This window comes from Pelodiscus sinensis, chromosome 1 (assembly GCF_052426305.1).
Source record: "Pelodiscus sinensis isolate ZL-2025 chromosome 1, ASM5242630v1, whole genome shotgun sequence".
Lineage (NCBI taxonomy): Eukaryota > Metazoa > Chordata > Testudines > Trionychidae > Pelodiscus > Pelodiscus sinensis.
The window spans coordinates 120394971-120412158 of record NC_143052.1 but is presented as its reverse complement, the minus strand read 5'-3'; the positions used below and the strand labels follow the sequence as shown (position 1 = coordinate 120412158).

The 17188-nt window shown below is 41.7% G+C and overlaps 1 protein-coding gene across 1 annotated transcript in view; it reads right to left on the bottom strand.

Moving 5' to 3' along the window:
* Positions 1–5621: 5621 nt before the first annotated feature.
* Positions 5622–17188, bottom strand: part of GYS2 (glycogen synthase 2) — a 64003-nt gene continuing 52436 nt past the window's right edge. The window contains exons 11-16 of the mRNA XM_006127656.5: positions 15760–15873; positions 14094–14220; positions 12224–12319; positions 9805–9968; positions 8409–8489; positions 5622–6652 (exon numbers count right to left, since the gene is read on the bottom strand). Coding sequence (XP_006127718.1) covers positions 6431–6652; positions 8409–8489; positions 9805–9968; positions 12224–12319; positions 14094–14220; positions 15760–15873 — 804 coding nt within the window. The 3' untranslated portion in view covers positions 5622–6430. The remainder of the gene's footprint in view (positions 6653–8408; positions 8490–9804; positions 9969–12223; positions 12320–14093; positions 14221–15759; positions 15874–17188) is intronic.

Below are 17188 nucleotides of genomic sequence, written 5' to 3'. Positions count from 1 at the left end.
GTGTCTACATTGGCACAATCTTGCACCAAAGTGGCCGCTCTTGCGCAAAAACTTGCTGCCTGTCTACACTGGCCGTGTGTTCTTGCGCAAGTAAACTGACGTTCTACTGTATAAAAACAGGGCTTCTTGTGCAAGAACTATGATGCTCCCACTCAGGAATAAGCCCTCTTGCGCAACTGTTCTTGCGCAAGATGCCAGTGTAGACAGGCAACATGAATTTCTTGCACAAGAAAGCCCTATGGTTAAAATGGCCATCAGAGAGCTTTCTTGTGCAAGAGAGCATCCACACTAGCATGGATGCTCTTGCGCAAATGCACATGCCAGTGTAGACGCTCTCTTCTGGAAGAGTTTTTGCACAAGAATTCTTCTGCAAAAGAGTTCTTGTGCAAGATCATGCCAGTGTAGACATAGCATGGAATACATCTAGTATATAGGGCAACAAAACAGGTGATTTATTGTTGGCAGGTGTTCACTACAATATGAATTATTAACAGTCTACCTACTTAGATCTTAATTCTGCAAAATTTAAATACATGCTTCTCTTTTATGTACTGACACTAATCCCATCTAACTACTCACTGTGTGAAGAGATGCCTGTGTGTAATTCTTACCTGGATTGGGGGCTTTCCTAATGACCATGGGGTGAATTCACCACTGTTAGCCACTGAAATTCAGTGTTGGACCAACAGTGAATCCAGCAACACATGGTAATGGGGAAATTGCACACAAATATCAGGGCCGCATTATGACTTTCATGGGCCCTAGGCACCTTTGCCTTCGTGGGCCCCTTCCTCCATAAAAAAAAAATATTAAAAATTATTTTTGATATAACTTTAAATACTTCAACATTTTATTTTTTTTCTGTTTTAGGCAAAATTTAATAGATTTTTGTGGGCCCTAAAAGTTTCATTTTTTTTGTGATGTGAGAAAAAAATTAAAACATTTTCTTTGACCCTAAAAGTTCATTTTTTTCTTCTGATTTTAAAAGAAATTAAAACATTTTCATGGGCCCCTAAAAGTATCATGGGCCCTAGGCACTGTGCCTACTGTGCCTAATGGATAAGTCAGCCCTGACAAATATACATAATTACACAGTTGGGCTATGTCTACACTCACGGCTTCTTGAGCAAGTAATATGCAAATGAGGCTAAGCATGGAATATCGCCGAGCCTCATTTGCATACCTAATGAGCCTTTTTTTTCAGAAGAGGCTCTTGTGCAAGAAGGAGCATCTACACTGCCCCTTCTAGCGCAAGAAAAACCCTCTTGCGCAAGAGCCTCTTCTGAAAAAAATGGTGGCTCATTAGGTATGCAAATGAGGTTCAGCAATATTCCACGCTTGGCCTCATTTGCATATTACTTGCGCAAGAAGCCAAGTGTAGACATAGCCCCGTTGTGCAACCGATGTGTTTACTTGCTTTCTGAGTGACAATATGGGAATTACACTTCAACTAACTATCCCAGATATGGATATGTTTCACTTTACTATGCAGCTAGATGACACTTATCAGAAAGCCTGAGTTACATGATTAAAAAGTAGTCACAGGAGAGTTGTGTCTCAGCAACCATGTTTCTTTAAAAATATGTATGCATCTCACATCATGTTCCACCTTTCTCAATACCATATGCCTGTGATGTCAGCACTGATTAATACCACTAATTTGCAATCAATGCAATGTTACTTCCTACTTGATCAAATCCAACACAACTGGAATAATGGAAGAATTCATTTCTTTGATGTGTTGCTAGGTACTTCTTGTAACTAGTTACATTTTAAATCAGGTTGAGGGTGGGGGAATGATTAGATGGATTGGGAACAAACCCTAAGGCTACGTCTACACTGTACCTCTCTTGCAAAAGCCTATACAAATGAAGCGCAGATTAGCATACTGCTGTGCTTCATTTGCATAATTAATTATGGGCCAGTTTTGCACAAGAAGCTTTTGCTCAAAAAGGAGCTGTGTAGACGGCTCCTTTTTGTGCAAAAAACCTTCTTGCACAAGAGCTGTTCTTCATGAAAAAATGAAGAATTGCTCTTGCACAAGAGGGGGTTTTTGCACAAAAAGGAGCCGTCTACACAGCTCCTTTTTGTGCAAAAGCCTCTTGCACAAAAATGGCTGCTATTTAACTATGCAAATGAAGTATGGCAATATGCTAATTCACACTTCATTTGCATAGGCTTTTGCACAAGAGAGGCGCGGCATAGATGTAGCCTAAGTTTTGAAAATCAGTTAAATCAGCTAGTGCTGATGTGTGCTTGATCACTCCATTTATTCAAAATCCTATGTTTGGGTTTCAGCTATGGCCCAATGAAGTCAATGAGAATCTTATTTACTTTAAAGGACTTTGGCTGAGGTCTAATCTGAATTCTTCAGGTACTTCTCTATTATTATTTTTACAGAAGCTGGGATTGTACTGTACCCTGGAGAAAAGTAGATGGGTTATATATCGTCTGATCTGCTCAGTTATGACAACTTTCATGTGCCTGAACATTTCAGAACTACAGAAAAAAACCTCTTCACTATAGTTAAGATGAATGGACTTTTTTATGGTTTACTGTAGGTCCAAGCCCACCAGCATGAACAATTACTTATAAAAGTCATGAAAAGAAATAAAAGCTCTGCCAACTTAGAAATGAGCTGATCTTAGACCCTTTGTATTTTCAGTATGACAGCTAACTACGGCCGAGTTTGTCAGATGCAAATAAATGATCTTATAATGATTAAAAAAAATCAGTGGGGGTTGTCCTTTGGTGAGCTGGCCAGTTGAGTACAGCGTGTGAGTTTGATGAGATTAAACAAAGAGGTGGGTATTATGGAGATATTTTTGTCATCTGAGAGAGTTCACTATTTTCCCTGAGGTGTCATATACAGAAAACATGACTAAAAGCAGTTATAGGCTTTAGCCTTGTGTGAACCTACACAATGGGGGGGGGGGGGGGGGGGGGGGGCCTACACAGCAACCTAAACTCAAAATAAGATATGTATTTTGCACTATGTAACTTGGTCTTATTTTGATTGTATTTCAAAATAGCTTATTTCAAAATTTGGCACGTCTACACTGTCAAATTTTGAAATAAGGCACTATTTAGACACATCTCTTAACCCTCATGGAACGAGAGTTACATGGATGCTGCAATAGTGCACCCGTTATTTTGAAATATTTTTCAGAATAACAGGCACGTTTAAAAGACAGCATAGATATTTCAGGATACTTCTGGTATCCCAAAATAGCCCTGGTGTCTAGATGTACCCTGGATCATGTATGTTATTTATTGCAACTCTGTAAGAACAAACCCAGAAAAAAATTAGTTATTTTAATGCAGCTGGGGTGATCCATAAATGTCTGAGTTAATGTGTCAGAAAATGTCCATTTGTCAACACCAAAAGAGTTGAGTCCATTTTGATGAATTTCCTGCTTAAAAATATCGTGGAGAAAAAAAAGTTTCAAAATGTCCCATTTCAACATTTTCCAAATGAAGAAGTTCCATTTTCCAATAACTTGTTTTGTTTAGTAATTTCAGATAACTTGTAACAAAAATGTAAAAAATATAAAGGTCAAAATCAAAATGGAACATTGTGAAATGATCAAAATAGTACAATTGATCCAATATGATATTTTTCAAAGTTTTGGTTAGAAAATGTGGTCCAGATTTTGACTTTTCATGCTAGGTCAGAGTCAAAACACTTTTCAAAACCTTGAAAATTCTTGTAGGATGGGAATCATGGTTCCTTTCCTGCTCTGAAACACAGCTCCATTAAGTCAGCAGCATATTGCCCATATGTACCAATAGAGTGTGTACCCCATGCTCTCCTAATGACCTTGCATGTGTAGTTTGAGAAAAAAATTACGAGAGCAGGGAAGAATATTCATTTTGAACAGTTTTATGGTGAAATCCAGCTGTTCTCTCCCCCCCCCCCCCCCCACTCGCCTCCAATTCAGGAAGGTTTCAAAATAAAATGGATATTTACAGTGTAATATAAATGGCTTTCATCATTCTGCAATACAGTTTCCCATGAAAATATCTTGGTTGATTTAGTTTTCTTTATCATCACAAGGCAGTGACTGATCTGAGCTGCACATTTCTTTGTGCCACACAAACCTGATGTTTTCTTCTAGCATCAAATTTTTAAAAGCACCTGCAGGGCTTAGGAACAATAAGTTCCATTTTTAACAAGTGACTTCAGAAGTAAATCTCAATGGAGCTTTGTGTGCTTTTAAAAATCCTTTAAGTATCCGGTCCTTGGGCAGTTAGAAGCCCAAGTTTCATTGTAATTCACTCCTAGGTGACTGATATCCAAACATATTTAAGTACCTTGTTCCCATTGAGGATCTGGGCCTAATTCTCTTTTGAAAAGGGGACTTAGGTTCTTTTAAAATTTTACTCACAACTTATTACTGTAACTCATTTATCTTAGACATGCTAAATAAGTGTTTCTTAAACTGTGTTCCGCCGCACACGGGTGTGCTGTGAGGCAGTCGGAGGTGTGCTGCAGAGAACAACAGAATTCAAAACGGCCACCTTTAAAGGGGCAGGCGATGTTTTTTTTTTTGCTCTATAACTTTCCCCCGACACTTTTTTCCCCTCTTCAATAATTCCCCTCCCCCCCTGACTTTTTTTTTTTTTTTGGCTCAACAAAAAAAATTGTTTGGTGTTCCTCCATCTTAAAAAGTTTAAGAAATACTGTGCTAGGTCATAGAAACAAAAGAGAACTCTATAGACAACGCACTCTTGGCTTGCACGCTGAACTGAATATTGAAACAGGATACGTCAGGGCTGACTAAGGCCAGTTCTATACTACGTGAGAAAGTCAACCTAAGATACACAATTTCAGCTACAAGAATAGTGTGGCTGGAGTCAATATAGCTTAAGTTAAATTTCTGCAGTGGCCCCAATGCAAGAGGTGGATCGGAGAAACTCTCTTGTTGACTTCCCTTACTCCTCACGACACCATAGAGTACCAGGGTTGATGGAGGCAACATCAGCAGTCGATTTAGTGGGTCCTTACTAGACCTGCTAATTTGAACTCTGGAAAACCAATCTCGAGAGAGTCGATCACAGGGTAAATGTACATGTGGCCTGAGGAAAGCACTACTCACTATTTCAAGTTCACTTTGTTATTTTTTTGGTGTAGCATCTTTAATTTCAGGAGTTTTTGTCATATTTTGAAAGGATGCCCTCTCACATTTGGTAGACAATGCACAAAAGGTGGGCCCATTTGTTTTCCCTGCATTATGGTTAGAACAATTAGCCGTTTTGTCTACTGACTAGAGATTTGTACTAGGACTTCAGAGAACTGGGTTCTGTTCACAGCTCTGCTGTCTGGTGTTCTTGAGTGAGTCATTGCATCTCTGTGCCTTTGTTTTCCCTCTTTTATTCAGTCTATTCAGATTGTGAACTCTTCCGGGCAAGGAAACTTCCTCATTACATGACTGAACAAGATCTAGCCCAATAGTGCCCTGACCTCAATTGGCTCTGGTAGTACCACAGCACACTTAACCGTAGGCACTGCTAACTCATGTATTTTCATAGGTGGTGGCCTTGGACTAGAAAACTCCCAAGGACAGACAGAGCTCAGGCTTTTAAATTTAGATTTTTGAGACAATGTTATTACAACACAATATGGCATGTGGATTTATTCACAGAGGCAAGGAATCATTTCCAGGAATTTTATCACTTTTTTGAGCCAAGTCACACGAATGTATCTCCCCAACTTCATCAACATACCACAGTGAAGAGGAAAAAAATGCAATAAAATGTAGCATTCGAAAGAAACCAGAAAAACAGTCTGCTGTTTTTTGTGGTTCTAGACAACTCCACAGGCATTTTCATATGAAGTCATCTTACAAAACACCACCAGATATTTTCCCACAAGTAGCATCAAGACATTTCTTTTCACTTTAAGCATTTTTTTTTAAAAAAGTGATGTAGGTTTAGAACAGGAGAGGGAAAAAACCATTTTCTTAACTGTGCCAAGGTTTCCCCAGGTAACTATTTCTTTAAAACATTCCAGTCGGGGCCCAAAGGTGGTGTCTGTTTGCTAGGGAGTGGAAGGGATGGAAGTATGCATTCTTTTGTAGTGACTATAATGGACTTGTCTTCATGAATTACAAGTAAGCTCAAATAATTATACAGACAAAAATATAATCTACAGTATGTGCAATCTAGCTGGAGTTATCACACAGGGATTGCCACATCCTCTAGGTTAAATAAGGTTTGAAAATGCTCTTCTACCTCTGAGGCAGAGAGTAGAATTACCATTCACTTGTAAGGTAAAATATAGTTAGGTTTTCAAACAGTTTAACCCAAATAATGCTTATTTAAGGTTCCCTAACCACACTGCACTGCCCTTAACTCAGAGAGATTGACTAGCCTACACTTGGATGCTCTTTAATGGATGAAGACCGCGTTGGGATGACAGCAAAGGAATTCAGTTCCTATATTCTCCATGTTGCTTTTTCTTTCCTTGTGGCAGTACTCCGAGGGAAAAAGGTGACTTTATGTTTTGCCTGTCCCTTTCGGCCTCTTCCTCCTCATCATATCTTTCATCCTCATCTTCGTCCTCCCCTTCGCTATGATGAGGGCTGGAATGTTGAGACGCGGAAGGTGATGGGGGCACTGATGAAGGCCGAGGGTACCTAAAACCATCTGTCTGCCAGAAACATAAGCAAGAAATAAACATTACACTGCCACAACTTGTTTGGTTATACTGAGTGATGGTAGGTCAAAGTATCCACAGGGCCAAGGCAAAGATTACGTATAAGTTAATGAAGGCTACACCTGCTCCATACACCAGATTTAGATGCCCTTAAATCTATTTACTGCCTGTGTGATTGGGCGCCAAAACTGATGTAATCTGCACAGAGAAACCATATGAAAAGAGCAAGCAAAACATGATAGATGCGATTCCCATCTGCTGTGCAGCCTACAGAGTGCAAGGCATGTCCTTTTCCTTCTCCTCTGGGGCCATGTGCCAATCAATCACTCTCAGCCTGGGCCCGCAGACCCATATTAATACAGCAGGGGAAGTAAGCTGCAGCCCATAAGGAGTAAAGCAGCAGGTATGTGCTCCTTGCTTGACCAGGAGCTCTTGGAGGAATACTTGGACATGCCTATTGCAACACTGCAACTTATTTTATTCCCAGGGCTATGATCTAGCCCAAGCATCTGTGAATTTAAATACAATTTTAACAGGAAAAGTGCATATTCTTTCCCCTCCCCAATTTACAGAGTTTATCAAACCCTATAAAAAAACCCAACCAAACAAACTTCAGTTTCAAACAGATTAAAGGGCCATTCAAGAAGAGAAGCCTTTGTCAGGTCTCTGTTGTGCTTTTATTTCACTATAAGTGCAATATAGGTTGTGCAGTTACTTTCAGGCACACTTAGCTGCTCCCATTACACTACTTTCACATCAGGGTCCAGCATATTAATCCTTGGTGTGAAGAATAATTTTTAGTGGTTAACAATATGGACTGTATGCAAAATGCCCTTCTCAGCTGGCAGAATAATGTGAAGCTTTAACACCATTATATGATGGCATCTGGGATCTTATTGCCAATCTAAAGAAAACTGCCTCTTGAATAAGATATGGTATAACCTTTAACCTGCTTTCTCTTTGGAGGAATTCAAGGCTGGTTTTGCCCACATGCGGAACAGCATAGCTAAATTATTGGAACAGCAAGGCTGTACGAGAAGTAAGCTCTAAGATCTCATTGCAGATCTAGGCTTCTAAAGCCTTCTGTCATACTCCGACTCTTACTAGTCTGGAAGGAATTCTAAAATAAGCAGTCGAGTTCCCTAACATGCTCATTCATTTCAAAGCATTGAACCTACCTTGCCCTGCAGCAGCTATAACAATGTAGCAAAATACAAGAATAATGAAGTGGAGCAAATCTAGTTTTTGATGAGGCAAATAATCACAGGAGTATCAACTCCTTTCCCTTTTTAAAATGTCCCTGTTTCATAAATCCCTATTTCAGGTGATGGGGTTTTCTATTGGGCATCCAGACACTAGTGATGTGAATGTTTATCCATTTGACACGATTAACCAATGAGCCTGGGTTCAGCAGTGAATCCTAATGGTTACATGCAGCACTTCCCTGCTGCCTCTGTATCAGAGATGGGGCAGGGGGGAGCAGGCAAGCACTGGCTCCGGCAGAGCTGCCTGCCCCCAAGTGCAAATGTGTAACTGCTATAAAACTGCTATAAAATGCAGTGGGGTTACACATTAACATTTTAATATCCCTACCATACACTCTTGTAGCAGAATTTGACTGTACTAAAACACTGAACTCAACTAAACGTTGCTTGAGGTTAAATGAAATATTGTTCATCAGGCTTTTCTTTCTCTCTCTCAAGACAGTTGTTAAAATGCAGACTAAAATCATCTCTACTGATAGACATACCTTTGGTGGAGCATTTGGTTCCATCTCAAATTTATCTGGGAAAGTTCTGCTCAGAGCCAGGTGTCTGGCATGCATATAGTACTGCAAAAAGAAAACAGATCTACATGTACAACCACCTCGTAAAGACTTGGGCACAATTAGGCAGAGACAGGAACAGGAACACTATTATCTTCTCAAAGATGCTGAAGAAAGACTGACTGGATCCTTAACTAAGGCTAACCCAGCTGGCATGGCCCTTGTGAAACTATGAACACATTGCACTGACATAATTGATCAAATCCTGAGAGATTTATACTGGGGTAACTGAACAGAAGCTGCTTCTTTGGCTTCAGTGAAGATACACTCTTGGGTAATTAAGGAATATGACATGGCGTAGGGCACCTATTTAAACCGGTCTTATCTTTCTGGGGAGGTGGAGGCATTTCTTTTATCCCTAAAATATAGCACCCGTTTCTCTTTCCAGAGTAGAAATATATTATATATGCTCATGAATGTAATACTGTAACACATTACACACATTAAAACAGACACATTCTTCAAAATGAATGTAGGTAGACATAGGAAACATAGATTTTTGACCTTGACATTGTTTTGCAAATTTAAAAAAAAGTCTCAGCGTGAAGTTTAAAAAAACCCAACAGTTTTGCTCATTCTGGGGATCCACGCTGAAATGACAATTTACCGTGGCAAGCTGTGATCCTGTAACGCAGGGGTGGGCAATAATTTTTGCAGGGGGACCGCTTAATGAACTTTGGTACGTGGTCATGGGCCAGCTCCACCCACCAGAAGAGTGAGGCTTGGGGAGGAAGTGGTAGGGCTGGGAACTAGCCTCCCTGCAGAGTTGTCTGGGGCCGGAGGCCTTGAAGTAAAAACACAGCAAAGGGCTCCTGGCCCTGCCACTACCACAGTGCCTGGCAGCCATCCTGGGTTGCTGCAGCTATTTAAAAGGCTCATGGCTCCGGCCCTATCAGGGTAACGCTGCAATTGGGAGCAGTGAGCTATTTAAATAGGATCCTGCTGACTGAGCCACCACCTATAAATTTGATGTCAAGAGCAGAAGGATATAAATAGAAAGCAGCCAGATACTGGCTGGATCGAAGCGTTAGGTGGGCTGGATCTGGCCAAACCCCGGTGTAATGGGACCTCCCCCGCACCATGGACACAAGGCCTCCACATCGCATTTGGCTCCTGCACGAAACAAGCAGATCAAGGCGATTCTCTCAGGTATGGGAGTAAGCGGGCACTTGAGCACATCCTTAACTGTAAGTTAAAAGGGAAACTTCTCTGAAAGGGACTTTGGTGCTAATAACAACAGGTTCTATCCCCAAAAACTATGGTGGTGGAAGTGTGTTTGGGCCAAGAGTTTGGTATGCAACCCTTAAACACATTCACATACCCTGCCTAAGTATCTCCAGTCTAGTAGATCTGAGAGCCTCTCCGTTCGATTTCTCTGGATAATCCTCTGGCGCCGTGACTGCTGGCAAAATCCATACAAGAACTGAGTCAACTGGTTGCACGATTCATCGGGGGAGCGGAACCTCCTGTCAACTATGTAAATGCCTGAGGATGCAAACAAAGTTGCAGATGAGCCAGTATAGAAGCAAGCTTTTGACTTAACTTACAGTTCTATTTTTCTTTTAAGTATAACAAGTAGTCAACTTTCTTTTTTAATAAGTGGACCAAGGAATGACAAGTGTTTTCATTCTAGCAGGATGTTTCAGCAGCTGCTGAGCAATGCTTTGAATTTTTTTCCTTTGGGGCTGAAATTTGGCAGATCTGTTCTCAGCCCAGGAAGACTTCTATTGTTTTCAAGTCTGTCCAAAAATGGATTCGGTGCTTGTGTGGTAAAAAAATTCACTTTTCCATTATTAAAAAAATTGCTACCTTTTTTTGAATGCCTGTGGCAGCTTTGTGGTATGAAGTGAGGGGGGTGAAAATTGACAGACAAGAGAGATTCCCAAACACGCAAGATATATCTTCTCTGTAAAAGGCGGCATGTTTTTAAATCAAGAGAGCTAGCTTCACTAGGATTTTACATTGAAATAGCTAAGCTGAGACAATGTACATGTAATTATTACCTCAATGTCGCTAGTCCAGGTCAACACTTTCTCCTCTCTATGCTTTTTAGAATTTTGGTGAAAAATTGGTTGTAACCTGTGAGAGTCTGTCAGTACAGAATGTAATGAGCAAAGCTGTAATACCATATTTTTTAAATGATGTCCCAATATCTTGTTCTTTTTAATCTCATTCGAAATATCAACTTTTTTGAAGATACAAAGACACAGCCCAGTTCTTTAAGGTATTTAGACACCCAACTTCCATTAATTTCAAGAACCTGGGTCTTCATTCTCATTTATAATCCCAGAATTATTGACTCAAAGAATTGGAAGAGACCTCAGAAGGTCATCAACCCCAGCCCCCTGAACTCATGGCAGGACTAAGCACTATCCAGACCATTCCTAACCAGTGTTTGTTTAATCTGCTCTTAAAAATCTCTAATGATGGAGATTCTACAACCTCCCCAGGCAATTTATTCCAATGCTTAATCACCCTGACAAAGTTTTTCCCAATGTCCAGCCTAAACCTCTCTTGTTGCAATTTAAGCCCATTGCTTCTTTTCCTATTCTCAGAGGTTAAGGAGAATACTTTTTCCTCCCTCCTCCTTGTAACAACCATTCAGGTACATGAAAACCGCTATTATGACCCCCATCAGTCTTCTCTTTTCCAGACTAAACAAATCAATTTTTTTCCATCTTCCCTCATAGGTCATGTTTTCTAGACCTTTAATCATTTTTGTTGCTTTTCTCTGGACCTGCTCCAATTTGTCCGCATCTTTCCTTAAATGAGATGCCAGAACAAGACAATACTCCAGATGAGGCCTAATCAGCACACAGTAGATGGGAAGAATTACTTCTCTCCTCCCAAAACATGGTGTGCTTTTGTCAAAACATGGTGTGCAACAGAATCACCCTATTGACTCATAGGGTATGTCTACACAGCAATGTTATTTCAGAATAATTGACATCATTCCGAAATAACATAATGCACATCTACATGACAAGCCTTTATTTTGAAATAATGTCAAGCTGGAGGACTTCTTACTCCAACTCATGGTAATCCTCATTTCCCGAGGAGTAAGGGAAGTTAAAGGAAGAACACTCTTCCTTTGACTTCCTGCTGTGCAGACAACGCCAAAAGCCGAGTAAAGCTATTTCAACTTCAGCTACGCTATTGATGTCGCTGAAGTTGTGTAGCTTAATTTGATTTTTAGCCTTGCTATGTATATGTACCCTTATTTAGTTTGTAGTGCATGCATGACCCCTAGATCCCTCTTTAGGTGTCATATAAGGCTCCTTTCCATTATAAAAGTGCTATGAAGGGGCCTTACTGTAAATATGCATCTCAGTTTAGTCTAGTCAAGTTATCCTCTCTCTTTCATGGACTCCACAAATTGTTGCTGCTATCCCAGTAAATCCATTCTTAAAGCAGGGGTGTATTTCCATCACTTCCTTAGAAAGGGAGGGATGGAAGGAAATAGTTAAATTGGAAGAAAGTCTAACGAGCAAGCTAGGATTGGGGAAGAAAAAAAAAGAAGAAAAAAACCACACACAACCATACAGGAGAGAAAAAGAACTGGAAAGGTTTTGGATTAACACCTAAACTTTCAATCCAAACAAACTAGCTGAACTTTGGGGTTTGCCCCTCAATTATATTTATTCAGAAAGGAGAAAAAGTGCAATAGGCACAGTCACAAAACAGCTAATTAGTTGGGTTCCTAAATCTGATGAGTTTTGAAGTACTATTAACAAGCTCACCATACGCCGCTGGGTCAGCTACATGCTCCTGCACGAAACAGCCAAATCCAGAGAGGTTTGTGGTCACACTGGGAATGCCCATCACAGTGCACTCAGCTACCAAAAGACACATAAAAAGAGACTGTCAATATACTTTGCTTGGTTTCACGTTGCGTGAACAGAAAATATGAGGATTTAGAGTCCTGTCAATCACAGAGCTGGTTAGAAAATTCTAGTGAAAAGCCATCATGATTTTTGCAGTGACCACTTCCCCCTGCCATCCACTACTGCCACCATTTGGACAGAAAAGTTCAAAGGAAGTGACATTTTTTATGAGAAATAGATTTTTTTCTTTCAATTTTTGGAAGTACATATTTTCTAGCTAATCCTAATACAAACCCTCTATGAACTCAGTGTTCACAGATGGGAACCTAAATGCAAATGATAATCTCAGACTGATAAAATATATCTAATTTAGGATTAGGATGAACCTAAAAATCCCCCCAAAAGGGTCTTCTTCTCGGGAGATTTATATGGGTAACCCATTAGTCAAGATGAGAGAAACCACTCCCTCAAACTGAGTGCCAGTCAAACTTTTCTGTGTGAGGCTAATCTAATCTCATTGTTTTTTCCGTACGCTGATTTAGTCTGGGACAAGAGGAGAAAGGGCTAAAATACAATCAAATAATTGTGAGCCATTTGGAACCAGAGACAGGAAGTATTAAGCGTTATATGAGAAAGCTTCATCTTGTGAGATTTCTACTCCAATTAATTGGCTAATGACAGATATGCTTCAGATAAGATCTCAAACTTTCAGATGCATATCATAACTAAGGGAGATATTTTCAAAGGCACAATAGAAGTGAAGGACTTAGCCTTACACTCTCAACGGTATGTGAGCCCAATGGGAGTTAGGCACTGAAATATTTAGCAGATCTCGACCCTAAATTATAGGTTGAAAACCTGACTGCCATTGTGCCCTCAAATATCTCCCCCTAATCCTATGAGGCTTATCTAGTACTACTTGTAAGTCATGGTCATCTTCTTTCTTGCCACTTCTCTATTTGGGGTTGGCAATTTTTATAGCCCTCTTCCAAAACTCTTGGTCATATGCCAGCCTACCTTGAAGACTAATCTCTGTGAGCTCCATTGATATTCAGTTCATGTAAAGAACAATGTTCCCTCTAATCTTTTCCATCCATGTGCAAAATAAATTTTTCATGTGCACCACCAGTAGAAACAAAAACCTAGCTATGGGTGCTTTGCTAATCAGCTGTGTGGTATCTGAATTTCTCCTGAGCAGCTACATGAGCGCACAGCTTACAGAGAACATCGGTACAGAGTCCTAATCTCTATCACTACTTGTAAGTGTTTGTGGGAAATGTCAACAGAAATATCTATCAGATTGTGAAAATATTAGGACCAGGTAGTGTAAACATGCATAATACCATTGAATTTGGTTAAGTCAAGTTACACCAGCTGAGAACATTTTGGCTTCCATCTATTTTTTGCCTCATTGTTGCAATATATATATATTCCTCCAGATCTTTTTTTTTTTTTTTTTAAATGGGCAGATGTTTGATGTTACCACACAAAAAATGGATTTGCCTTCTAATGCTACAGCAGACAAAGGATACATGTGACTGTGGGAAAGTCAGAGTCCAAAGCTGGAACATCACTAGGTGTTCTTTGGTTAACAGAGCAATGCCAGTTTGCACCAGCTAAAAATCTGGTTTAAGAACTCTGCCAGCAGCTGAAGCTTTGTAACATAGAGGAAATAGAGTTCAATATTGTAGAAGCAGAATGTCAAGCTCCTCCCACTTTCTAAATGCCCCCTAGCAGCAAGATCCATATTAAACATCTGGCCGCAGTCGACCTAAAGATTGCTTACCTGGAGTGTAACCCCATGGCTCATAATAGGATGGAAACACCCCCAAATGGCAACCTCTGACAAAATCTTCATAGTCCATGGGTAATAATGGACTTGTTGAAGACAGGAACTCTGGGTGTAATATCACCTGGATATTCAAAACTTATATTAGTGCCAAAAGAAAAATAAAACCAGTATTTTTAATTATAGAAGAGATCAAACAGTTAGTGCCTTCACCCTTAGCCAAAGTCTAGGGATTTGGACATTGCTTTCTATGTCCCTCCCTAATTCTATCTGTACATAGCCCAGTTTGACAACAGTCATAATTTTTGGTACCTTAATTTGTTCCTCCTTAACACCTGATCCCTCTATATAAGTGTTTCTTAAACTGTGTTCCGTGGCACACTGGTGTGCCACGGAGAACAACAGAATTCAAAATGGCCACCCTTAAAGAGGCAGGTGACTTTTTTCCCCCCTCAATAACTTTCCCTCTGATTTCCCTCGGACCCATTTTTTCCTCCTCAATAACTCCCCCCGCCACACACACTCTTCCTCTTCCCCACCCCCAACTTTTTTTTAAATCTTTGGTGTTCATTAAAAAAAATATTTTTTGGTGTTCCTCGGTCTTAAAAAGTTTAAGAAACACTGCTCTATATGCATGGTACCTTTTCTTTCATACTCTCTTCATATAAGCCTACTGTGGGAATATTGTTGGCATCTAAAACTATTCTTCACATGGTTCATTGGTGACATCATCCCATCATTTAAGTAAGGAAAACACCAAAACTGAACATTATGGGTTAGGGCAGGGAAGGCCAAACTATGTCTCATGAGCCACATCCGGCAATTTTACCATTCAAGTACAGCTCCCCTCCAATTCTCCTTCTACCAGGCTGCGGAGGTGGAGGGAGCTTGGAACCTCTGCCTTATAGCAGGATGGTGGGTAGAGGCTTCTGCTCAGCAGGTACAGGGATCTTGGGGGTTTAGCCCTATGAAGTGCATCTGCTGGGGTTTGGGGCTTCAGTAGGAGCACACAGTGAGGTGTGGTGCCTACGTACACTGACTCAAAGGAGAGCTCATGAAGAGACACAATCCCCTTTCTGAACCACATAACACTAAGGGTAACAATGTAAGCTACATCATCAACTTAGGGGAGCACTGCTCAGAAGTGCGGGCAGAAAAAGGCTTGGGAAGGCGGGCTCAAACTACACAGAGTTTGCCTACCACAAATAGGTGGGATTCATTCATTCATAAGGATAGCAAAATGCTCCCTTCCTCTCTCTCTTAAATGGTCCTGTTATAAGATTTAGGTAAACAATGCATAAAGATGTACTTAGATATATGGGTTGCAGGCCCATCATGTGAAATCCATTGATTTTGAGAGGCTAGGACTTTTAGCCATGGACTTTGATGGGGCCATGTTTTCAAAAATTCTATCTAGAAGATTTTAACAGCTAAGCCATCCCTCGCATTAAATGCCTTTCTTGAAGTTCAGGGGGTAATGAGCAGCTGATGGGATCTGCGGAACGAGCCTGGCTGTTGCTATTTGAAGAGGTGTTGCATATTTCATTCCACACATCTCTAGTAGAATAGTCCCTCTTCCTCCAATACTAACAACTTGGGCTGAGATAGTTTCATGAACTTCTGTTAGGAAAAGAGGGGAAAAAATCAGAATGAAAGACTGTACTTTAACTCTGTCCGTGCGGTTATTGAAGAGTCCGATGCGCCGGATGGTATTGAGGATTGGGTCATTGGAATCATCAATCATGTTGTGGGTGGTCACTGGAGGCAGAGACTGCCGCTATGTCAGAGAAAAGGCAAACTTTGATCAAAGGCATGAAAAAGTGCCGGCAAAGACTCCATTAACAGAGTCATAGGGTGCAGTCCTGGCCCCATTTAAGTCAATGGGATTTTTGCCATTAACTTCATTAGAACTAGGGTTTCACTCATCAATTTTAAGGCCAGAAAAGGACCATTGTGATAGTGGAGTCTCACTTCCTGCATATACAGGCAGTCCCCGAGTTACACGGATCCGACTTATGTCGGATCCGCAGTTACGAACGGGGCTTTTCTCGCCCCAGAGGACGGGAGCGGCGGGATGCCCAGATGCGCCACCCCCGTCCTCCGGGGCGAGAAAAACTGCTCCCGTCTCCCTGGTCTGCAGGGAGACGGGGAGCAAAGCCTTGGAGCACGCCCGCAGCGGGACAGCCCATGCGCGCCTGGGCTGTCCCGCTGCGGGCGTGCTCCGCGGCTTTCCTCCCCGTCTCCCTGGTCTGACCAGCAGACCAGGGAGATGGGGAGCAAAGCCTCGGAGCATGCCAGCAGTGGGACAGCCGTTGGCGCGCCTGGACTGTCCCGCTGCCCGCGTGCTCCAAGGCTTTGCTCCGCGTCTCCCAGGTCAGCAGACCAGGGAGACGGAGCAAAGCCGTGGAGGACTTGGGCGGTCCCGCCACCCCCGTCTCCCTGGTCTGCTGGGGGGGGCGGGGGTGCAGCTAGTGCCCCCCCCCCCCCCAGCAGACCAGGCTTTCCTTGCCTACCCCTGGGGTAGAACAGCTGGGGCGCTGCCGGATTGGTCCCGTAGTGCCGCTCTGGACCAACCCGGCAGCACCCCAGCTGCTCTGCCCCAGGAGTCCTGATTCAGCCGCTGCTGGTCAGTTTCAGCAGCGGCTGAATCAGGACCTGATGCAGAGCAGCTGGGGTGCTGCTGGGTTGCTCCAGTAGCGCCAAGGAGCCACACTACTGGAGCAACCCAGCAGCACCCCAGCTGCTCTGCCCCAGGCTTCCTGGAATCAGCTGCTGATCAGTTTCAGCAGCAGCTGACTTGGGGACGCCTGGGTTTCTTAAGTTGAATCTGTATGTAAGTCAGAACTGGCGTCCAGATTCAGCCGCTGTTGAAACTGATCAGTTTCAGCAGCGGCTGACGCCAGTTCCGACTTACATACAGATTCAACTTAAGAACAAACCTACAGTCCCTATCTTGTACGTAACCCGGGGACTGCCTGTAATATAGTGCCATGGAATTTTACCTAGTCATTCTTGTATCTAATCCAATAAATCCTCTTTGTAGTATCTTTTACAAAGATACCCATTTTAATTTAAAGACTTTAAGTGATAGA